The sequence below is a fragment of the Podarcis cretensis genome (assembly GCF_951804945.1).
Source record: "Podarcis cretensis genome assembly, chromosome: 10".
In the NCBI taxonomy this organism is placed as follows: domain Eukaryota; kingdom Metazoa; phylum Chordata; class Lepidosauria; order Squamata; family Lacertidae; genus Podarcis; species Podarcis cretensis.
Genome location: NC_137179.1, coordinates 63,150,234 through 63,175,106, shown reverse-complemented (window position 1 = coordinate 63,175,106; position 24,873 = coordinate 63,150,234). Strand labels below are relative to the sequence as shown.

General features: G+C 41.7%; 1 protein-coding gene across 3 annotated transcripts in view; it reads right to left on the bottom strand.

Moving 5' to 3' along the window:
• Nucleotides 1-2,311: 2,311 nt before the first annotated feature.
• BRD1 (bromodomain containing 1) overlaps nt 2,312-24,873 on the bottom strand; it is a 44,453-nt gene continuing 21,891 nt past the window's right edge. For 2 of the 3 annotated variants that reach the window (XM_079994109.1, XM_079994110.1), the window contains exons 9-13: nt 15,541-15,676; nt 15,036-15,163; nt 11,320-11,429; nt 6,397-6,551; nt 2,312-4,161 (exon numbers count right to left, since the gene is read on the bottom strand). In XM_079994109.1, the coding sequence (XP_079850235.1) occupies nt 3,978-4,161; nt 6,397-6,551; nt 11,320-11,429; nt 15,036-15,163; nt 15,541-15,676 (713 nt within the window). In that variant the 3' untranslated portion in view covers nt 2,312-3,977. The remainder of the gene's footprint in view (nt 4,162-6,396; nt 6,552-11,319; nt 11,430-15,035; nt 15,164-15,540; nt 15,677-24,873) is intronic. The other variant, XM_079994108.1, reaches the window with a different exon arrangement.

Below are 24,873 nucleotides of genomic sequence, written 5' to 3'. Positions count from 1 at the left end.
AAAGGCTTCAACGTGAAGCAAATGCAACAAGAGGTATGATTGTACTCTCTTAGCAATGGTCCCAAAATTTCCATCTGTGCGACCTTTCAGATCAGGCATCCCCAAACTCAGCCCTCCGGATGTTTTGGGACTACATTTCCCATCACCCCTGACCACTGGACCTGTTAGCTAGGGATGATGGGAGTTGTAGTCCCAAAACATCTGGAGGGCTGAGTTTGGGGGTGCCTGCTTCAGATGGTTCTTGGACTCCAGCTTCCCTCAATCCCAATCTGCCTAATGAAGTTGAAGTCCTCACGTAGAATTGCAACCCTATTTTCACCATGACACTGTGCCCACCCTCAGCCGCATGGCCTTTCAACTAATCCCCTCCATACTTACGTGCTCGCAGATGCATAATTATGAGGTATCTCAAGGTTTGGTGCCGCGTTGGGAGCCTCAAAGAGTAGACCAGGCTCCCTCCTTTAGACAAACGTCCTCCAATGAGTGGAGAGAAGAGCTACTGTGCTCCTCCCTGCCTGTGTGCCCTCTTCAGGTACACAAGTAAAGGTAAAGGGACCCCTGACCATTAGGTCCAGTCCTGACCGATTCAGGGGTTGTGGCGCTCATCTCGTTTTATTGGCCGAGGGAGCCGGCGTACAGCTTCTGGGTCATGTGGCCAGCATGACTAAGCCACTTCTGGCGAACCAGAGCTGCGCATGGAAACACAGTTTACCTTCCCGCTGGAGCGGTACCTATGTATCTACTTGCACTTTGACGTGCTTTCAAACTGCTAGGTTGGCAGGAGCAGGGACCGAGCAACGGGAGCTCACCCCGTTGCGGGGATTTGAACCGCCGACCTTCTAATTGGCAAGTCCTAGGCTCTGTGGTTTAACCCACAGCGCTACCCGCATCCCATCAGGTACACAAGGATCTCCTTAATTTCTTGAGATTTTTATGAACCAAGACAAGGTGCATCTCATATGAAGCCTTTGCGCTGCATTTATACCAGGGGTCATCAAACCTTTTCAGCAAGGGGCTGGTCCACTGTCCCTCAGTTCTTGTGTAGGGCCAGACTAGATTTTGGAAAAAAAAAAATGAACGAATTTCTATGCCCCACAAATAACCCAGAGATGCATTTTAAATAAAAGCACACATTCAACTCATGTAGAAGCACCAGGCAGGCCCCACAAATAACCCAGAGATGCATTTTAAATAGAAGACATTCTACTCATATAAAAACATGCTGATTCCTGGACCGTCCGTGGGCTGGATTTAGAAGGCGATTGGGCCGCATCCGGCCCCCGGGCGTTAGTTTGCATCCCCATGATTTATACCCTGCCTTTCTCCAATGGAGCTTACACTCATGTCCACAGGACTTCCCAGTAAGCCTTAACCTTACTGCAAGACCACTACATATGATAAAAAGAAGCTTCTTTCTCTTTACATTTCCAACCCTTATTTGATTTGGATTTATACATTTTTGCCAGTTTACTCGGTGTTCAGAGAAAGCACCCTAACTTTCTAGCAGGTCTTGTAGAAGCTTAAGGAGCTCAAAGCACACATTCACTTGCTCGCTTCCTTTCCGAGAAAACAAGAACCGAGTCACGCAGGCCAGAAGTCACTGAACTGTACAACTTCTCTTTCTTGAGAAAGGTCAAAGGGATCAACTCTCACCTTTGTGACCCATGTTTCTGTTCCTTAAGCCACATTCCATCATCTCCAGCACTTTCAACAAACTCTCAAATGTTCCAATCTTATTGGAACTCCTGCAAATGGCAACCCAAAAATTATACAAGGCATTTACAGATCTAGAAGATGCACATTGAATGAACTATTGATGTGAAGCTAAATTTCCAATGCTTTTGGATATGTGACCTGCCCTATGCCTACTGCCGTTTATAGCATGCCTAGTGAAAAATCAACTGGGCAAAAGCACAGGAGCTGTTTTTTCAATCAGCCCCAAATGCACATCCTTTTGTCCAGTGCACATCCTTTTGTCCAGAGTTTACAGTTTTGCAATCCTCACATTTAAGCTACCGCAGCTTCTATTTTCTTTGGGCTGCTCAGACATTACGTTAAGTTCCCTTGCAGAGTTCTTCTTGTAACGCAAACACAGAGAAGTTAAACATTCAAGATCCTAGAAGTGTTCCTTAGCGATCACAAATACTGCTGCATATGAGATCTGTGAGCGGTTAGGTGGCTCAAAATGCAAGCTCGGTGCAAAACTGGATCCTTTGTATAGCATTTGTAGTGATCTCCGTTATGAGAAAGTGGTTAGGCGATTCTGGCTCTCATGTAGACATCCTAAGGGGCCAAATGCATGACAAAAGTATCACTTGAGAAAGGAAGTTTATTTCAAGCTTCTAAGGGGGTATTACAAACCATAGATAATAAAAAACATTAGAAACTATTCCAAAATTGGTTGTAGCTTTAAAATAAAAATCCAAGCAGGTTTTACAATGAAGAACGCTATTCAATGAAATTGTTTAAAAAGACTTTAAAAGTATTGGCTTTGCCATCTTTGCTAACCCATTTTAAAAAAAAGAAGCTGGGCATAAATATTTCGTGCATTCATATGCATTATTTGGTGTTGCATATTATATATCTCGGTACAGCATTTAAGTTATCACTGAAGAGTCCACCGCAGTGCACTTATAAATAGTGTAGTCATTATAAATCACATTGAAAACATACTTGCCATTTCCATTGTTACAAATTCAGTATTCCAGTGAACATAGAAATAAAGTAGCTACAACAATCAATAGTTTTACTTTATTTTTTAATATAAAAGTTATTACTCGAAACCCACCCTATCATTTTCCTTCCCTAAATGTAATGCTTTAATTCTTCGAAATAAAAATAAAGTACTAATTCTATATACATCACATGTACCATACAAAAATGTATCCAAAGTTTCTATTGCTACCAAAGTGTTCTAAAATTAAAAGTTACATAAATCCCCTTTGAAAGAAAGATTACAAGTTACAAAAAAAGGTCAAATGACACACAACCCATCAAGTTATTTTGTACAACCATTTCCAAGACAGCTTTTTCTCCCAAAGCAAATTGTCTTATGTGCCTATATAAAAATGTATATCAATATACTTTCTCATTTATTTCTCTTTATAAAGCAAAGTAATACATTTTCTACAATAAATATAACACAGGGAGGCACATAAAATCCAGGGGAGATAGATGAGATATGGTTTGCAAGAAATAATATACTCACAGGCTTTAAGCCGGTTGTGTGTAAAACACAAATAATTTCTAAAGTGATATTTTGGGCAACAATGGAGTGTTTTTGGTGATTTTTCAAGTGATGTACATAGCATAATTTTTTTTACTTCTGTTGTCTTTCTCACAAAGTACCCTCCAAAATAATGTAATTTCTTCTCTTAAAATACACATTTGCTGTTGTAAATTTACATCTTAACTATGTGGTACTTTGTGCAAAGATTAATTGATTTATGCAAAATCAAACATTCAGAGGTCTTGTTAAAAAGCTACAGATCACATACAAGTTTCATAAGCAGCACCATATCATAATATATGATTTAGCCAAATCTATCTGATGTTATTTACTTCAAGAAACACCTAGCACCTTAAGCTGGAAGGTGGCGCTGAAGTTTTTTTTTTTAATTAAAAAAAAATGCGGAAAGAAATGGAAATGACAATCTATCCCTTTCCCAGCCAAAATAAAAGAAATAAAAAGGTACATCTAAAATCAGAATAAGTTAAGAGTTGAATATACATATATGTACACTTTATGAACACTATGAACAAGATATTTTAGTGGAAAAATCCTCCAAACAGCAACACAATGATAAAAAAAATCTTTAAATCAATATGGCAATGGTGATTCAGAGGATCTGCTGCAGAACCCTGCCACTGGATCAATGATTACGAAGTTGTATCTTCAATACATTCTTGTAGACGAAGAAGTTAATTTGTAGATCTCTATACAGGGTGGTTTTTTGTGTGCCTTGGCTGCACCTATGTTAGTCAATATCACTGAAGTCACTGACTGGTTCTCCGTGGACTCTACTGAGATGGTTCATAGCACGATCAAAAGCAACCCTTACGGCTTTGCGAATACTTGAGTTCCGACCTTCCATCATTTTTAACTTGTCTATTGTTTCATCAATCCCAAGTGGAATCATTTTGGATTTTGGAAGCCATTGCCTGGAAGAGGATAAGTCAACATCTCAGATACTTATCACCATTTTGGAAAATTAAAAAATACCCTGGTTCTCATGCAATTTTTGTTTCGTTTTAAGTCCTCCTTTCCACTCGAAACAATGCTCACAGCCGTCTACAACAGACAATTAAAACCAACTTCCATTAAAAATTGCAAGGATAACTGTTGGAAATAAAAGAAACCTACACTTACAGATTACCGGTAATCAGAATAATGAAAAGCTAAAAACGCATGGTGGAACAAAAATGTTTGAGTCCAATGTTTAAAACCATACATTACCACCAGGCCCAAGTGGTCTTCAAACAGGGAAGTAAACCAAAATTTCATACAAATCTCATAATGGACAAATTCTCTAAGGAAGTGGTTTTAAAACTGTGGTCCATGGAGAAGATGTGCAGCAGTCAAGAACATCAGTATTAGGCCTGCACTTTATTTTTCAGACAACCAAGGCCATTTCAATGAGGACTATATTATCAAGCAGGCTAACAAGATTACTTTTTAAAAACATGGCATTGGTATGAGATGGCAGTTTCATCATTTCTCAGCTGAAGGTCTAAATACACAATCAAGATGGATACTGAACAGGATCAGAGGCTAACAATGACAAACATTACAACAGAGTCTGCAGGGGATAAATTCATATGCAACGTTAAGCCAAGTTATGGCTACATGTGAATGATAGAGGCAGCTTTGCTACTCCTGCCACATGGTTGTTAATAATAATAATAATAATAATAATAATTATTATTATTATTATTATTATTATTATTATTATTATTATTTATACCCCACCCATCTGGCTAGGTTTCCCCAGCCACTCTGGGTGGCTCCCAACAGGATATTAAAAACACAATAAAATATCAAACATTAAAAACTTCCCTAAACAGGGCTGCCTTCAGATGTCTTCTAAAAGTCAGTTGTTTATTTCCTTGACATCTGGTGGAAGGGCGTTCCACACGGCAGGCGCCACTACCGAGAAGGTTCCCTGTAACCTCACTTCTCGCAGTGAGGGAACCACCAGAAAGCCATCGGAGCTGGACCTCAGTGTCCAGGCTGAACGATGGGGGTGGAGACGCTCCTTCAGGTATACTGGACCAAGGCTGTTTTGGGCTTTAAAGGTCAGCACCAACACTTTGAATTGTGCTCGGAAACATACTGGGAGCCAATGTAGATTTTTCAAGACCGGTGTTATACAGTCTTGGCGGCCACTCCCAGTCACCAGTCTAGCTGCCGCATTCTGGATTAGATGTAGTTTCCAGGTCACCTTCAAAGGTACCCCCATGTAGAGTGCATTGCAGCAGTCCAAGCGGGAGATAACTAGAGCATGCACCACTCTGGCAAGACAGTTTGTGCGGAGGTAGGGTCTCAGCTTGCGTACCAGATGTAGTGTTACATCTGAACCCGAGCTTGTGGTTTATCTGTCCCAGATATGCCATGACTGGTAAAGCAATGAAATGAACCTTGGCCATAGGACATGCTTTGCTTGGAGGGACAAAAGCCCAGATAACACTAAGTCAAACTATGGCTTTAACTCACAGCAGGACCAGAGCAAAATGGTTCCAATTTTCACTCAATGCACTCAGTGTGTACTTGTTCAAACATGGCTTGGCATTGTGGTATGTGCAAATAAGGCCTTTGATTACGACTGGACGTCACAATAAATCATAGTTCATCATGGCAGGAACGTGCCTGCACAAATCTTGTGCTTGCATGCTCCCAATTTTCCTCTGGTGTTGCTACTGAGAAGTTCTGAAGCTTTCAATTCAGTTTCTGGTTCACTGTAGCTGATCATTACATCTGAACCTGAAAAAACCATGGTTACTCTTAAGTATGGTTTAAAACAAGCCAACTTCAAACCATGAATCATGAAGGTGGCTCGTTTCAAATAAAGTTCAAGTTAAGCTTCGCTTTTGCGCTAGAAGAGAGAAAGGGGAAGCCTTTAAGCCCAAGGCTAGCACAGCCTTATTCCTTTCAAAATAAACTATGGTTTATCATGATGTCTAAACACAGTTACTATAGGAGGAATTAGGTTTTTCAGAAGCTGGAGCTTTTATGCTTCCTAAAATTATTTGGATCACGCAAGTAACATTTTTATCTCCTCCTGCAAAATTCCATTTCTGAGCAAATAAGGAGCTGTGGAACCCAATTTATCACATTTTCAGCTGCCCTTACAGTTAAAATATACAGGACTTTTTCATTTGAGAAAGAAGTTTACATACCAGCTCCTTTTATTGTCAAAAAATAAAACCAAGAAAAGCTTCTCATCCGATTTGGTCTGCATTTGTTCTCCAATTTTTAACACATCAAGGGGTGGCACTGGTATTGTAACACCATTGTGATGACCAGCAACACGAGGCATTTTAGGGTCAATTATCTATAAAATGGAGGAGAAAGGATAATAATTTAGTAACTGTTCTTAAAGATTTTATTGTATATTAGGCAGCTATCTACTAACATAAATCTCAAACCAATGTACACAACATTAAACTCAATTCACAGGAGTCACGCTCTTAATAATAATAATAATAATAATTTATTATTTATACCCCGCCCATCTGGCTGAGTTTCCCCAGCCACTCTGGGCGGCTCCCAATCAGTGTTAAAAACAATACAGCATTACATATTAAAAACTTCCCTGAACAGGGCTGCCTTAAGATGTCTTCTGAATGTCAGGTAATTCTTTATCTCTTTGACATCTGATGGGAGGGCGTTCCACAGGTCGGGCGCCACTACCGAGAAGGCCCTCTGCCTGGTTCCCTGTAGCCTCACTTCTCGCAATGAGGGAACCGCCAGAAGGCCCTCGGCGCTGGATCTCAGTGTCCGGGCTGAACGATGGGGGTGGAGATGCTCCTTCAGGTATACAGGACCGAGGCCGTTTAGGGCTTTAAAGGTCAGCACCAACACTTTGAATCGTGCTCGGAAACGTACTGGGAGCCAGTGCAGATCTCTCAGAACCGGTGTTATGTGGTCCCGGCGGCCACTCCCAGTCACCAGTCTAGCTGCCGCATTCTGGATTAATTGCAGTTTCCGGGTCACCTTCAAAGGTAGCCCCACGTAGAGCGCGTTGCAGTAGTCCAAGCGTGCGATAACCAGAGCATGCACCACTCTGGCGAGACAGTCCGCGGGGAGGTAGGGTCTTAGCCTGCGTACCAGGTGGAGCTGGTAGACAGCTGCCCTGGACACAGAGTTAACCTGCGCCTCCATGGACAGCTGTGAGTCCAAAATGACTCCCAGGCTGCGCACCTGGTCCTTCAGGGGCACAGTTACCCCATTCAGGACCAGGGAATCCTCCACACCTGCCCGCCTCCTGTCCCCCAAAAACAGTACTTCTGTCTTGTCAGGATTCAACCTCAATCTGTTAGCCGCCATCCAACCTCCAACCGCCTCCAGGCACTCACACAGGACCTTCACCGCCTTCACTGCTTCTGATTTAAAGGAGAGGTAGAGCTGGGTGTCATCTGCATACTGATGAACACCCAGTCCAAACCCCCTGATGATCTCTCCCAGCGGCTTCATATAGATGTTAAAAAGCATGGGGAAGAGGACGGAACCCTGAGGTACCCCACAAGTGAGGGCCCAAGGGTCTGAACACTCATCCCCCACCACCACTTTCTGAACACGGCCCAGGAGGAAGGAGCGGAACCACTGTATAACAGTGCCCCCAGCTCCCAGCCCCTCTAGACGGTCCAGAAGGATGTTATGGTCGATGGTGTCAAAGGCCGCTGAGAGATCCAGCAGAACTAGGAAACAGCTCTCACCTTTGTCCCTAGCCCGCCAGAGATCATCAACCAGCGCGACCAAGGCAGTTTCAGTCCCATGGTGAGGCCTGAATCCCGATTGGAAGGGATCCAAATGGTCCGTTTCCTCCAGGCGTGCTTGGAGTTGTTCAGCAACCACCCGCTCAATCACCTTGCCCAAGAATGGAAGATTTGAGACTAGGCGATAGTTGGCCAAATTGGCCGGGTCTAAAGATGTTTTTTTAAGAAGCGGTTTAATGACCGCCTCTTTCAGCGGGTCTGGGAAGGCTCCCTCACAGAGGGAAGCATTCACCACCCCGCAAAGCCCATCGCCCAGCCCTTCCCGGCTCGCTTTTATCAGCCAGGATGGGCAAGGATCCAGAAGACAGGTGGTCGGTTTCACTCGTCCAAGCAGCCTGTCCACATCCTCGGAGGTAACAGATTGGAATTGATCCCATATAACAGGACCAGACAGAACTCTAGCACTCTCCCGCCCTGGCCCTGCTCCCACTGTGGAGTCTACTTCCTTCTGAATCTGAGCGATTTTATCTGCAAAAAACTTTGCAAAAGCATTGCAGGAGATCTTGGGGTCCCTACCAGGCCCCGGTGGTACAGGTGGTTAATAATGTGGTAACTTCGCATTCAGTTCCCACAGCCCCATGCTGCTACAGCAAGGATAATTAACTTGTGGTCCTCCAGTGGTTGCTCAATTCCAGCCAGCCTAATCAGCCATCAGGGATGATGCGAGTTTGAATCCAGCTATCTCTGAAGGACCACAGGCAAGCCAGCCCTGTGCGACAGTAACCTCTTTGAAATAACCAACTATTTACCCATTAAGTACACTTTGGTATCCAATGCTTAAGACTTTAATTTGTTAGACATTGTGGTTATTATGGTTATTTATTAAATTCATATACCACCCTTTAATCAAAGATCACAGGCCATTTCATAGCATAACACTACAGAATGGAAACACAAAATACATACAACAACCACCATCACCAATAGCTCCCTCTCAGAAACAAAACTGAAAGTCCAGATTGTTTAATTAGTCAAAGGCCTGGTTATAGAGGAACATTTTTGCCTGGAGCCTAAAGATATGTAGCGAAGGCACCAGGAGAGCCTTTCTGGAGAGAGCATTCCACAGAGAGCCATGGCAGAAAAGGCCCATTTCCGTGTTGCCACCCTCTAGACCTCTTGTGGAGGAAGCACATGAAGAAGGACCTTGGATGATGATTTGAAGGCCTGGTTCAGACCTTCAGGTAAAAAATAAAAAGGTAAAGGACCCCTGGTCCAGTCAAAGGCGACTATGGGGTGTGGCGCTCATCTTGCTTTTCAGGCCGAGGTAGCGGGCGTTTGTCCACAGACAGCTTTCCGGGTCATGTGGCCAGCATGACTAAACCGCTTCTGGCACAACGGAACACCATGACAGAAACCAGAGTGCATGGAAACACCGTTTACCTTCCTGCCACAGGGGTACCTACTTATCTACTTGCACTGGTGTGCTTTTGAACTGCTAGGTTGGCAGAAGCTGGGACAGAGCAACGGGAGCTCACCCCTTTGTGCAGATTCAAACTACCAACCTTCTGATCGGCAAGCCCAAGAGGCTCAGTGGTTTGGACCACAGAGCAGTACTGAGCCATTTAAGGCTTTATAGATCCAAACCAGCACTTTGAATTGGGTCTGGCAACTAATTGAGCAATGTGGCCGCCATTTTCTACACCAGCTGAAGTTTCCAAACCACCTTCAGAAGCAGCCACATGTTCAATGCATTGTATTAATCTACACTGGAGACTGCCAAAGCACAGGCAGCAGAAGCGAAGCTATCCCTGGCCAGATAGGGGCACAGCTGGGCCACCAGTCAAAGCTGAGGAAAGGAACTCTGTACCACCGAGGCCACCTGAGCCTCAAGTGACAGCAATGGATCCAGGAGTATCCCCAAGCTATGTACCCACTCCTTCAGAGGGAATGTGACCCTGTCAAGAGCAGGGAACGTCCCATTCATTCACTCTAGGGAACAACCCATTAACAGTGGCTTAGTCTTATCTGGACTGAGCTCCAGTTTGTTGGCTCTCATCCAGTCCCATTACCAGGCAAGACACTGGTCCAGCACTTCAACTGCCTCACCTGCAGATGCAAAGGAGAAGTAGAGCTGTGTGTCATCAGCATATTGCTGACAACATAGTCCCAAATTGTGGATAGCCCAACTCGGTGGTTTCATGTCGATACCAAACAGCATGGGGCATAAAACTGAACCCACACTGACGACTCCACGGAGCTGAAGAGCACTCCCCAAGCATCACTCTCTTGGAAACGGCTAAGGAAGACCAGTAAGTGATGCCCACCCCTAACTCGGATAGCCACTCCAGAAGGATACCGTGATCGATAGTATCAAAAGCCGCTGAGAAGTCAAGGAGAAGTAACTGGAACACATTTCCCCACTCTCCCTACAAGGGTCATGATAAAAGGAGACCAAAACCATTTCTGTACCAAAACCAGGCATAAATGGATCTATTAATATTTCCAGTATCAATTTATTCCAACTTGGTACAGAAAACCAGGTTTGCTTGTTGTTGTTGTTGTTTAAGAACGTATTGGAGAGTTGACATCTCCAAACATGGATATGAAGGGACATATATATATATATACAAGTTGGAATAAATTAATGGGAAACTAATTATTGGGTATACTTCCAAAATTGGGCTAACATGACACTTACATAGAAACTGACTCTGAAAGCGTCAGAATATGACAACTACCACTTGCCATTTCATGAACTCAGATGCACGCATAATAAATTGTGCAACTGGAATAAAAAAAGGTACCGTATTTTTCGCCCTATAGGACGCACTTTTTCCCCTCCAAAAATGAAGGGGAAATGTGTGTGCGTCCTATGGGGCGAATGCAGGCTTTCGCTGAAGCATGGAGAGCGAGAGGGGTCGGTGCGCACCGACCCCTTTTGCTCCCCAGGCTTCAGGAAGCTGTCCGCAAGCCGTGGGAAAGCTGCCTGCACCCCGAAGCTCTCCCACCTCTTGCGGAGACCTGCTTTGGAGGCTGGTGGTGGGGAGAAGGGCACTTCTCCCCATTGCCAGCCCCACAAGCTCGGGGGACGGTGGAGCGCGCCTTCCCGCTATTACCCGACCTGCTTTGGAGGCTGGCGGTGGGGAGAAGGGCACTTCTCCCCATTGCAAGCCCCACAAGCTCGGGGGACAGCGGGGAGGTGGAGCAAGCCTTCCCGATGTTCCCCGACCTGGTTCTTCCAGCCCCTGGGGGGGAAATATTTTTTTTTTCCTTTATTTCCCCCCCAAAAAACTAGGTGCATTCTATGGGCCGGTGCGTCCTATGGGGCGAAAAATACGGTATGTTACTTCTAGTCACCTCTAATATAAATGACAAATAACTCACCAGTGCTGGATAGGAAGGATACCCACTGCATTTGGCCCACACAACTTTTAGAGGCTCAAGGACAGAATTGGAAGCATCTGTTGAAATCCACATGCTGCTGTGCCCAACTTCTAAAAGGGAAAAAAAGAGAGAGAGAGTAAATCAATAACAGCTACAGTTGATGCAATGGTTGACACACTGAAAAGGTAAACTTTGTGTGTGCCCTTTGAGTAGGGCATTAGCATGAAGCAGCTCCTATGTTGTTTAGGCAATTTTAACCAGCTGTTAATCTTTGCTCTTCTACTTGCTCATCTTTGGTGTGGTGAAAACCAGTCCATACCACATAGGTTTCAGAACAAAACATTCCATGCAGAAAAGCGGCTACATCAAGGTTGGAGGTGGCTCAATATATTGTTACACATAGTTCATTGGCTGACTGGGAGAACAGAGTAACATATTGACCAGTTTAACCAGTTAATATTATGCATGCAAGAACCACATATACGTTGAGCTAAGAGAATTTGTTGGCTGTGGCCTTTTAAGACTCTTGAGTGATCATTTCCACAAATTGAAACTGGCAGTCCTGTGATTCTGTTCTCCTGTTGTTTAGTGTAGATTTGAAGAAGAAAAATCAAACACTAAGTCAACTAACTTTTAGTCACAGTAGACCCACTGAAATTAAGTTTGAGCCATGAACTTCAGTGGGTCAACTTTGAGTAAAAGTTAGTTGAATAATGATGATGCTTATGACTAGGAAACTCCTATAGCCTGTTCACAAGAATCAGCATTCCTGCAAAGGATAGTAATTAGTTTTACATGGCATGGAAACAAGTAGGACTGAAATAACTGATCACATTAGTTATAAGGCCACAGTCATGATCCCACGTTAAGCCGGTTGACTCACATTCTGGAACTATAATAAGGAATCTGGAAGTGGGGATGCAAGTTCTATGGCTTGATTTGGAACTTGACAGGGTAGAAGAGTTAGGTCCATACTGAATTTGAGGTAGAAATGCTATAAAATGACTTGTTTTGAATGAGAAAAATGTTTGATGAGCGACTAGCACTTTTAAACCATTTTTTTCCTTCCCAAAGACATTGATGGTTTCGTTTTATTTATGTACGGCATTTATTCCCCAACCCTTTTGCCAAAAAGACTCTTAAGAGCAGCTTACAAAAAATTATAATTAGATGGTCCTTGCCCTCAGACTTGCAATTAAGAAAAAGGAGAGTGGGAGTGGGTGGACTTTTTGGAAAGATTTTTGTTTTTACTGCATCTTTTGCAAAACTTTTTACTGCAATAGATCAAGGGGAATGTCTAACTCGTGCCATTACCCAGGAGTTGTTTTTTTAAAAAAATAAATTTTAAAAAATGCATTTTCTGGTCCAAAGTTTGCCTAAGCTCCCATGAATGAGGAAATTTATGCACGTGCTCAGTATGAACCGGCATTGCCCAGCAACAGTTTGAAAGGCAGCCCATTTTACGAGTCAGAGAAGTTTGCAAGTAAGAAAAGTCCTTCCACCACCCTGCCATTCTGTGCACACAGCAAACCCAATGTTCAAGAGAAAATCAATACGAAGTGCGAGTGAAATTTGGTCAAATCATACCCTACCTCAGTTACATTCTGTATGCCAGATTCCACACTGACACAACACATGGTTTTAATTTTCCAAAAGAATAGTTTATAAAGTGAACCAATGTAGGGTAAGGGTTAGTCTGGTGGATAAGGAATCCTCATCAGCCGTGACGGCTAAGGTACCACAGGGTTTTTGCGAGGATGAAATGGAAGAGGCAGAATTATGTACACTACCTCGAGCTCCTTGGAGGAAAGGAAGCATAGAAAATTATTTCAAGTTTATACGATGGAACCTTGGTTCTCAAACGCCTTGGTACTCAAACATTTCTGCTCCCAAACGCCAAAAACCCAGAAGTAAGTGTTCCAGTTTTAAAATGTTTTTCGGAAGCCAAACGTCCGATGCAGCTTTCAGCTATTGTTTCTGGGGTGCCAGTGCCAATCAGAAGCCGTGCCTTGGCTTTCAAACATTTTGGAAGTCGAAAGGACTTCCGGAACAGATTATGTTCAAGAACCAAGGTACCACTGTAATTTTAAATTACCAAAACACAGTTCCGCTTCCCACTGCTATAACTAGAAATGGACGCAGATGTGTGTTGTGTTTTAATCTTATCAAATGACTAGACTTCTCAACAACTCAGTTTCCCACAGGCTCTTCAGGAGCATCTCAGCTAAGTCTAACAGACTTGAGGCACTTACAGACTGAACTCCAGAAAAGCTGAAACATGGTTCAGGTATAATGATGGTATATGTTTATGCCCAGGATCTCATTCCACACAGTGTTGTGAATTATACACACAGTTTCTGAGCAGGTAATTTATTAAGAGGCCCCAGCACTCAAATACAGTACCATACCTATAAACAGAAGTGTAATGGTGGAAGGCAAACCCTGGTTGTGTGTTTCTGTGTGCGTGTCAACTCCTCCTCTTCCAACTCTTATCATTTGTGCCAGTTGTGTAGTTGCAACATGGAAGGGTAACTTCAGTTGCATGTTAGCTTCAGCTGCATAGACTCCACATGTCTATTCCAGTGAAGAGACAAATCTGGGAGTTAGGCTGATCCCTCTGCAATGGAAAGCCTTTGAAGAGAGAGGTTATTACCCCTCAAATGCTATCTATACCAGGTCGCTCAACCTTTGCTACTGTGTCCTTTCTTCTAGCAGATCAAGATAATCGGGCAACAGCAAAAACTGCAGAAAATTTAGCAGGGGCAATTAGAATAAGATCTATTATTTGATCATTGATGTAAACCTCCAGAATGTATTTTGTATAGTTAAGTTTTTACCTCTATCTTCAGTACACTGTATTTTATTTTATTGCTACGGCTAGTGGCTGGTGCAAATAAAGGTTCTTCTGATTCTGAACTGCAAGCCATTCTGCTCCAAGGTGGTGGCGAAGCTTGAACTAACCACAGCATGGATCCCGTGCCATACTGCCTCAATAATGTGTCTTGTTCTCAGCTGCGATTTCCTGGCATTTTGGAGCAGAGTCAACATGGAAAGCCCTGAACACAACATGCAAACTAAGAGTTCTTTGTTAATTGAAATTTATTTGTTTAGTGACACCAGTGTGTTAAGGCAATATATAGAACAGGGAAAATATAGTGCTCAAAGGGCTTACAGTTTATATTAGATGGACAAAAGAAGTAACGAGGGTGTGAACAAGAGACAACAGCTGAGGGAAAGCAGATGAGGTGAAGTGAGGCTGGTGCAGGGAAGGCAATGCTAACAAGGCCTCGAGGTGGAGATGCGCTAAAGGGAATGGTTAAATAGTCATAAGGGACCAACTGCTATAATCGCAAAGAGCAGAACACAAGGCAAGGAGGAGTTTAAAGGTGTAACGGGTGTTCAAAGCAGATCAATTTTAACGATGAATTTAGAAAAGGGTGCATAGGAGGGAAATATGGATGGAAGGAGGTTTGTGTTTGCTATGTTCAACCTCAAAATGTCTGAGGCAGAGGAAATAAGAGATTGATTAGAAGGAGGCACATTGGGGGCAAGTTGGAAAACCTAACGGGTATCTTCAAGAGGTAGACACAAATAGGCAAAGCCTCACATTCATCTGGCCACAGAATAAGATGTCCTGGGAAGGCATCACCCTTCATTTCTAGAGAGCAGGCAGGAAGATATTTTTTATAAATACATAGCGTAAATATATCAGTTACCAGCCGCAATTCTTGCTGCTTTTGCGTAGTTTCCATTTTCAATGCATGATATCAACTCACTTCGGTCTTCTAACGTGTGTCTTCGTATAAGCGCTGGTTTGCCTTTCCCACATTTTGGCAGGCTAAAACTAGAAACATTTGAAGTGTCAGAAAACATAATAACAATAACAATAACAATAGCTTGCAGAAACACATGGATTGTTATACTTCTTTATAAGGTTTCATGAGCATGGCCATTTATATGCCAGAAGTCTCTCACCCCAGTAACTAATATTACTGTTGGGCTGCCCACTTCTGAAATCCAGTGAAGATTCTTGCTTGAGGAAGGGAAATGGGGATTTTTACCACTTTCCTCACTGTTCCAGAGGGTCCTGCAACCCTCCAGAGAATATTTTCAAGAGGCACAGGGCAAATGACAAACTCCAGTACCTCTGCTTATAGGAAGAATAGATCCAAATAATTATATTTTGAACATACTTTGGGCTAATAACACCACATTTTTTACCTTGAATTACACAACAGGCTGTTACTTGAGGATATACTAGACTCTGATGCACAACGGCGACGAGGTTCAACTTTTCTCCCTGGAGTATCATTTAACTCCGACTCTTTACTGCCATCTCCAAAACCATTCGAAAGACCTGGCAGGTTAACAAGAGAAAAATACACATAATGTGGAAGTGGATTGTATTTTCATACATGTTTCAATATGTACTTATGTGCATGTTTTAGTACCTCTGTTAATAGAGCTGTAACATGTGCAAGAGGAATGAGATTAAACGTTAAATAGTTAAGTGAAACATGCAGAATGTGTAGACATCAGTGAAGACAGAGGAGGGACTGATCAAAGGACTGATACTTGTTGCAAGATATATCAAACTGTGCCGCTCCTAAAGCAATGCATGCAGAACGAAGTCTAGGCAAACATACAAAAGACAGGTCTACATTTTCATTAAATATCTAGAAATTAAAAGAATGTGAGTTAATACAGTACTTAAAGCATCTGAGTTGCAAGTGACAGCAAATTCATTCTATTTCTCAAATCGTCAGAAGAAAATGGAGAATGGCTATCTCCAAACTCCCAGCATCGCAAGGACCAGTTTGGTATCAAATAGGTGACTGCTAACTTTCAATAGAGCTCTAGAAAATGCTAACACTGTCTGCACATATTCAGTTTAGGATTCAGAACCTGTGTACAGAAACCTAATACAGCACTAAACTACTATAAAAGTCCACAACCCAAACAGCTTATCTGCCAACTTTGAAATCTGATCTTCTCTTATTTTAGAAACAGGAATGATAGTGTCTCATATTGTAATAATAAATAAAACTGAAAGATGCTTCAATTGACCATGAATGAAAATTGTACATAAGATTCAACAGATGCATAAAATACGTTGAAAACACGCAGGTGACTCGCAACTTAGGTACATTTTTACACTGCTGAAAACTGATTGGTTGACATCCCATAAATTAAGAGCATGGAAGGCAGAGAGCTTTTTGGGCAGGGTTTTCCCAGGGCAAAAAGAGGTTTTAAGCTCTCTGCCTGGCTCTGGGAGCCTCTTGCGAGATCTCAGAAGATCTCTGCCTCGCTTGGGGGGGGGGGGGTTAAGATCTGCTTGCCACACCAGCTGCAGAAGGTAAGATGGCTTATATGGAGGCATGGTTCCGCCAGTATACAAACACTTGTGGTGAACACAGCAACACTAAAATTATGTTTCCTTGGAGTGTTTTAAATAACATGTTTCCAATCTTTCATTTTTCAAAAAAAGAAACCTGCTCTAAGAAATACCTTTTCCTAAAACTGGTACTGCGTGATGAACAAGTCAGACACTAGTTGATCCAACAAGATATGAACCTGTGGCAATACAAGCTGAAGACAACCAACTGCAATACAGAATGCAGGCAAACTGAGATTACAATTTCCCTATACCCACATACGCTCCTTCTTGTCATTCAGTTAGTCACTCTGCATTTTTACACCAGAATATACAGGGTACAGAGAAATCAAAATGAGAAGCAGTCAACAATAGCTTATGTCGTATCAGCTTTGAAGGTTTCATGAAGCTTCCTTGTTTCATAGTTGTTTTATATACTCATTTTACAAGGTGGTGGTGCATAGGGAAAGATTACTGAATTACTGACATTGTGCACAAATCTTACTGAAAAACTACTGTTAGAAAGAGCAGTTATAGGGCTGAAGCCCCACGCAGGTAAGATCTTCATCCTCCTCCAAAACAGGACAACATGAATTGGGGGGAGGAATGCTAAATATAAGCTAAATGTAAATGCAATAATATTTGCAAAGTGAATATTTTCAAGTAGTATGTACACACAGCAGGGCTTGAAAGGGCCAGCATCATTATTTCTAAGAGACCAGGGGATCAAATGCTTTAAATTGAAACCAGTGTAATACTGTGTGCTGATCTGTTGTGTGAGCCAAACAGCAAAATATTTCAGGCAAACTGGAAAGACAATTTAAAACTTTTGTACACACACTTCTATATGAGCAGTTAAAGCACAGAAGTTCAAATACCATATCCAACCGAAGTCCATTCCTTGCATCCCCACACTATTCCACAACGAGTGCTAATAAATTGCAGAAATATGTGTAAAACATACAGGGCTGGTTCAAGCGTGACACAAAAATGTAGTCTAGCATTACAAAAATGAGCTGCAGCATGTCCTGCAGCTGTAAGCTAAACTATAGTTAATATTATTATTTTTTTAAAAAGCTTCCAGACTTCTCTTAGCCACTCTAGCAGAGAAAGGCAAGGGGGAAGCACTCCAAGGTTTGTTTGTGTAATGCTAAACCATAATTCACCATTAAATCCAAACACAGCCATAGAAGTATACAAAAACATAAATGATCATTTTAGCAAGAAGAGGGTGGAATCTACACATATATAAAATTGCTATGAAAATGCTTTTTCTTTAAAAAAAAGTTTTTTAAAAATATATTGAATTTGCCATAGCTCACCATTGTCATCTAGTGCCACATTTGTATGTTTCACTTTACAACACACACAAAACGTTTTATTTGCAGCAGTATAGCTGAGTCCCAGGTGTTGCCAGAAACAGATATAGCTGCATAAAACATTTTGGCCTGGCCTAACACAATTTACAAAAATTAGAGAGTAACGAGGAAGAAGCACTTGGTAGCCGGATACTATCAATTTCTCAAGCAATTTTAGAGACTCTGTTGGAGCAATGGTAAAATAGCTGTTTTCATTTTCTTCTGCATTTGAGATGCTCTGTCAGATCCACACTGAAGTTTTCTGGAACCATTAGTACTCCACGGGAAGTTAACAGACCTTTACAATGATCTTTCTGTGTTTCTAAGTTTTCATTAGTTGTCCAAGCAACTTTTTCCTAACACACCATTCTTTGCTACGGCTATTTTGAGTACATTCAGAAGAAAAGCCATGTTAGTCTGTTTCAACAAGGAAGAGTGTGGCATTCTAAATGTTAAACGCCTATGAAATTTCATTGTTCATAGTCCATTTCAGATCCTTTGCACTTCTGATGAACAAGCTCTTGCCTACACAAGCTCATGCTGCAAGAAGCTAGTTAAGGGACAACAGAACACTTTCTAAGTAGTAAAGAACTCTTTGACTACTATTGATGAAGATATTCTATGTAACAACATGTACTTAAGATTTTCATACTGTGGAAAGAATATTATTTTTAATAGGTGAAGAGAGAGAGAGCCTAGGGCTTGCCGATCAGAAGGTCGGCGGTTCGAATCTCCGCAACGGGGTGAGCTCCCATTGGTTGGTCCCAGCTCCTGCCCACCTAGCAGTTCGACAGCACGCAGTGCAAGTAAATAGGTACCGCTCCAGCAGGAAGGTAAACAGTGTTTCCGTGCGCTGCTCTGGTTCACCAGAAGCGGCTTAGTCATGCTGGTCACATGACCCGGAAGTTGTACTCCGGCTCCCTTGGCCAGTAAAGAGAGATGAGCGCAGCAACCCCAGAGTTGTTCGCAACTGGACCTAACGGTCAGAGGTCCCTTTACCTTTACCTTGAGTGTAAGTTGAAGCAGATATGCAACTGTCACAGTAGAAGCTACAACTACAACTACTCCTTGCTGTAACACAACTAACCATTTCATGGAAACAAAGGATACACAAACAATTTAAAAAATCTATTTCATTATTTTGGAACTGAAGTTATACTCAATCTGTAAATATGGAGTCAAACTTATTGTGTCAAGAGTGTTTAAAATTTATGTAAAAAAGAAGTAGCCCCGTGTCTACCAGATAAGAATTCTCGACTGGAGTCTGAAAAAAAGTGAATGCAGTAGAAAGCAATCGGTTATGAAGAAATAGAAGAAAAAGGGAAGGATTTTTTATTTTTTTTTAAATGAGGAATACTAAGTTTGGAAAGTAAACATAAGATACTGCATTTAGGAATTCAAAATCCTTTTGGCTTAGGAAGTTACAAAACCCTTGCCTAATTCCTTCTCTGTATAACGCAGGATTGGGTTTTCTGATCTAGGCAGTAATTGAGGGTGTCGGCTGGCAAGTATTTTCAATAATCAATGAATGGCACCACTATATAGACCCTTTTTGCTGCCCAGTGCTAGTGCAAAATCATGTTCAATTCCTATAGAGCCCTGTATTTTCTGCAACAAAATAAAGATGGAGAGAAATGTAGTTATTGTATTTGGTGAATGTACTATGGAGTCTATATCCTGGCCAAGGGAAGATTAGATTGGCTTGCAGAGGAATGGTGATGGAAAGGAACATTCTTAACCAATCAACCCACAAGGAGCACGTTTGAGGTAAGACTTCTGGGGATTGGTAAAACTGCGACCAATTTATGTCACATAAGATGGCAACATACAACTTCATAACTTACGGAGATGGGGAAATATACTGAATGAAGAGCATAGGTTCATATATATCAAAGACTTCCTCCAACAGGGTTCAAGATATTGATTTTGTTTTAAGGATGGCTGGTGTCTCCAACATGATCCAAAATAATTACTTGAAATGTAATTGTCTTTCTGCGTTCCAAAATGATCATTACATTGAATTCCAGTCCGTGTTCAGGATAATAGAAAATAATTAGGATCCAAATAGATAAATACTCAGCATATTAGTTAATATGAGAACCTGGAAGACAGTGAAAAAGCCATTTAGTCTCACTGAAAGGGAAAAGAGCTTTAATTAAATAAGCCCTCCTCCCAGCAGTATCCAGAGCAAGAATAGCAAAAACTATGCAAACTATCCATGTCTTCTACTAGTCATATTTAATGTAATATCTGAAAGTGGAAGACTGAAATATTCTCCACTTTGAATCAACTGCTCATTACTGAAAGATGTAGCAGCAGAGAACTTAGGGGCATTTTTCATAAGAGATACCATGAACAGGGGCTGCATTTTTGCAGAAATTCATTCCAATGAAAGAAGATGACAGATTAATTTATCCACCTATTTCTATATTTAGAGCATCAGTACCTCTAAAGATGCTTCAGCAGTACAGTAAGACATTAGCAGACGAAGCCCAAGGAAGTATCTTGCACATGTGAATTTAGAAGGTGTGTTGTGAGTTAGCAGAAGCATGTGCTAAGGGTCACAAGATGCTACTGAACTGGTTTTCAGCACACAGAATTTTTTAAAAAGGAAATTGTAGGCTTAGGGTGAAGGAACTACTAAATTGTTTATTCCAAATTTTGCTTTTACCATGTACAATAGTTAAGTAGTTCAAAGAAAACAATATACGCTGCAGTTAATTGATGGATCGTAAGATTTCTATGCAGCGTTTTAGAAATGTTTCCAGCTACTGTCAATTGCTCCACAAATAAGAAAACAGACTAGAGGGCATCAAGTTCCACAATTTCAGAAGTAAACTGAGCTTATTCTTTCCAAAACACTCTCACAGCATTTCCTTAATAATTACATAACACACACACAATTAAAGAAAGGATCTTACTTTTCCACATTAGAGATATAGCTATAGAATTGTCCTGCTTACATTTTCAGTAAACTACTGGAAACATTATCATTTCAATATTTCTAACAAAAACCGGGTAAGATATTCTAGTATAGTTGATAGTCTATTAGTTTTTCCCTGCCAATTTTATACTTAAGTTAAACTTGAGTTTTGATCAACAGTCATGAGAACACTTAGAAAGAGCTTTTTTTCTGCTAACAGATATCAAAGATTGCATGAACACTAGGGATCTAGAAAAACAGCTTTATGGAAGTTTTCTTAATAAGGCCAGCAGCAAGTCATCTGCATCCGCAATATACATTAGAAGAGTCTTGTAAGATGATTAATTGAAATAGTGTTGACACTCTGAAACAGCTTTATTCAACAACAAAATACTGCACCATTCCATCCTTCTACTCAAAGCACAACAGTATTTACAAAAGGTCTATTTAAGTGCAAAGAAGAAACATTTGCCAATTAACTAATACTGCCTGAATATTTTATGGGCTTAAAAAGTTCTATATAAGAGAGATGGGACAGAAACACACACAAATAATAATAAAAAAGCTTTACAGCATTTTCTTCTTCTTTCCCTCAGAAGGGAATATTCAGTTGATACCACCAGGGAAAAACTTATTTCTGGGTTAGGATTATAAACTCACCCCGCTTTCTAGATTTTGCAACTATTTAAAATAGGTGATATAAAACATTTGCCAAGAAAAATATATTTAACATTTACCTATACAGTCATACCTCAGTTTAGAGACACTTCAGGTTGCACGATTTTGGGTTGTGCACCGCGCCGAACCCGAAAGTACCAGAATGGGTTACTTCCGGGTTACGGCGCTTGCGCAAAAGCGCCAAATCGCAACCCGAGCGTGTGCAGACGCAGCACTGCGGGTTGCGAACATGTTTCTCGCACAGATCACGTTCGCAACCCGAGCGTCCACTGTACATTTTTTTAATTAAAAAAAATCAACAGTAAAAATTGGTTACAGATAGGTAGCCATGTTGGTCTGCCATAGTCAAAACAAAATAAAAAAATTCCTTCCAGTAGCACTTTAAAGACCAACTAAGTTAGTTCTTGGTATGAGCTTTCGTGTGCATATCTCGTGTGTGTATCTGAAGAAGTGTGCATGCACACGAAAGCTCATACCAATAACTTAGTTGGTCTTTAAGGTGCTACTGGAAGGAATTTTTTTATTTTGTTTTGAGTAAAAATTGGAGTTCTGAAAAAAAGGGGACACCAACACTCCTCTCTCCCTGCTGCTTCTCAGCTTTAGAGGCACTTTTGCTCTTTCACGTGTAGTAGTGAGGCAGGCAGTGGGGAGGAGAGAAAAGAAACAGCACTATGTGTCATCACGTGTTCACTGTGAAACTGGAACGGCACAATTGGAACTTCTCAGGAAAGCGTGAGGAGGCTGGGCTGAGAAGAGGAAGGAAGAGAGAAACACACCGTTCCAATGGTAGGAAGGAAAGGGCATGATTCCTCGGATGTTGTCCTCGCAACCCAAGTTCCAGGCAACTGATCAAAAAGGGATCAAAAGGGATCAACAAGGCCACACACCAGCAAGCGGCAAGAGCCTCAAGAGAACAGGACACCGATTGCTACTCGCAAGTCTAATTTCCATTGCAGTTTTTGAGCAGGTAAGAAATAGCAGAAGTTCCTACCAAGCAAATGGTGACACTTCCACTATTTCTTACTGCTGGCCCCCTTACCTCCACACAAATGCCTACCCTCCCAGGTATTCTGTGAATGCCAGATGAGGCAGGAGAGGGGACTGGTAGCAATTACATGTGATAGCTGGCAAGTAAGCCAAGGAATACTTGTGAACCACTGGTTGACGGTCTTGTGAGCTTCTGGACCTTTGCTATAACCTCAGTAAAAAAGAGAAAACGTGTTCAGTAGGAAGATTCTGGACAAATATAGAGAAGGGGGGGCTCTGCTATGAGTTCATAATGAGCTGCAAGAAACAAACTAGCAAGTGGCATACTCTTGCGTTAGAGGTTCCTTAGGCGTGTAGGCAGGCATAATGCAACACAATGAGAACAGACACACACAGGTAAACTTTGTTCAGATGGCATTCTAGACACAAGGAAAAATGAGTTCCACTTGTGAAATACTGACTTTAAAGCTAAGTCAAGCAGCTACTAGATCAGGCTTCCTCAGCCTCGGCCCTCCAGATGTTTTTGAACTACAAGTCCCATGATCTCTAGCTAGCAGTACCAGTGGTCAGGGATGCTGGGAATTGTAGGCTCAAAACATCTGGAGGGCTGAGGTTGAGGAAGCCTGTACTAGATGCTACTATTTGCTAAAACAAGTCAGGCTAAGAACATGCTTCCGGTGGATATTCAGGTATATGGGGTTTGTATCTATGCATGTGTGTGTGTATATAAATGAAAAAATGACTAAGTAAATAAACACACATGGAAACATACAGAGGCACCAACTACAAAAGACATTTCTTTCTCTGCACCAAATGCTAGTCAACACAGTTTGTTTTGACATTTCTAGAAACTGCAATGAGAAATGGTGGGGGTGGAAACTCAAATATAGACTTTGTGGGTAAAAACATTCTATAGTGTGTGATAGCTGAGGCAGCCCATTAAACAGTTGTTCCTGTGATACATTCCCTATCGAGATGCAGAACACAATTGTATGCATCCAGAACTAGTTAGCTGAACGTAAGTTGCACCGAGTTCAATGGGATCTAAGTTCCATTTCCTTCAACTGGACCCAAGTAAGACTAACTTGCTCTGGATTTAAACCCATATTTGATACCTGCAATATTCTCCGAACAATTAATACTTGAAAACGTATGCCAATCACAGCCTCTTCAACTGAACTCCTGGCCACAGAAAAGAAAAACATGGAAGAAGAACAGTAGAGAGGAAAGCAATCTTGTTAGCTAATTTAAAGAGATAATTAGCTGAAGTCAACAAGTTTACTGAATATGCATCTTGAAGGGTAACATCCTGAAAATCTGGTTTGCTACTGTTACTGGTTTGCTCAATTACTGGTTTGTTCAACAGAACAGCTCTTTGCTGTGAATCAGGTCTGATGGCTTGAACCACTAAAACGAACACCGTTCACCAAGCTACTTTCTGCTTTTGCCGTTTCACACAAAAGTAAAAGTGTAAATCACCACTATTTTCTACATTGCAAACAAATAAACCTGCTTAACACAACAAGTATATGAAAGATGAATGTCAGACCATTATGCTTAAAACAAGCTGCTCAAATGCTTGAAAAGTTGACATTAACAGCAGCACGTCATAATCAAGTGTGTGTATTTTGTCTCGCCAAACTGATCCTTTAAAAATGATACATGTTTTCAATGACACAATGCAGATATAACATTCCCTCTTGTCTGACCACGGTTAAGAGACCGGCTGTGTGTTACGGACTCAAAATCTCCTTTCCTGCTCCCACACAATCTTCGTCACAGGAAGAAAGGAGATGGACAGGAAAACCTTATGGTTTGTTACGCCAGGCTGGCACAGCAAACAGGTCCAGATCGCAACTTACCACTAGCACGGCCACCTTTTTAATTCAGTTAACCTGTTGCTGGTCCAGCTCCACCTCTGCCTTCCCAGACACCCCTTTGCGGGGGCTTTATACTAGATACCACCAGCAACAGCTTCCATATAACCACCGTTCAGGCAGGTGAATAAAGGAGAGCTCCACGGGGGCTCCGCTTCCTGCCAGCAAAGCCCAGGCACAGTTGAGTTGGGCGGACACCACTTCTTCATCCAAGCCCTGGCCAGAGTAGGGATTTGGTTTGCTTTGTAAGAACCTATCACTCAAAAAAATAATAATTCATAACACTAATAAAACTTTTTCCCCAGATTAATCTCATTCATAGCTTTGAGGGTTTTCTTTGAAACACACACACACACA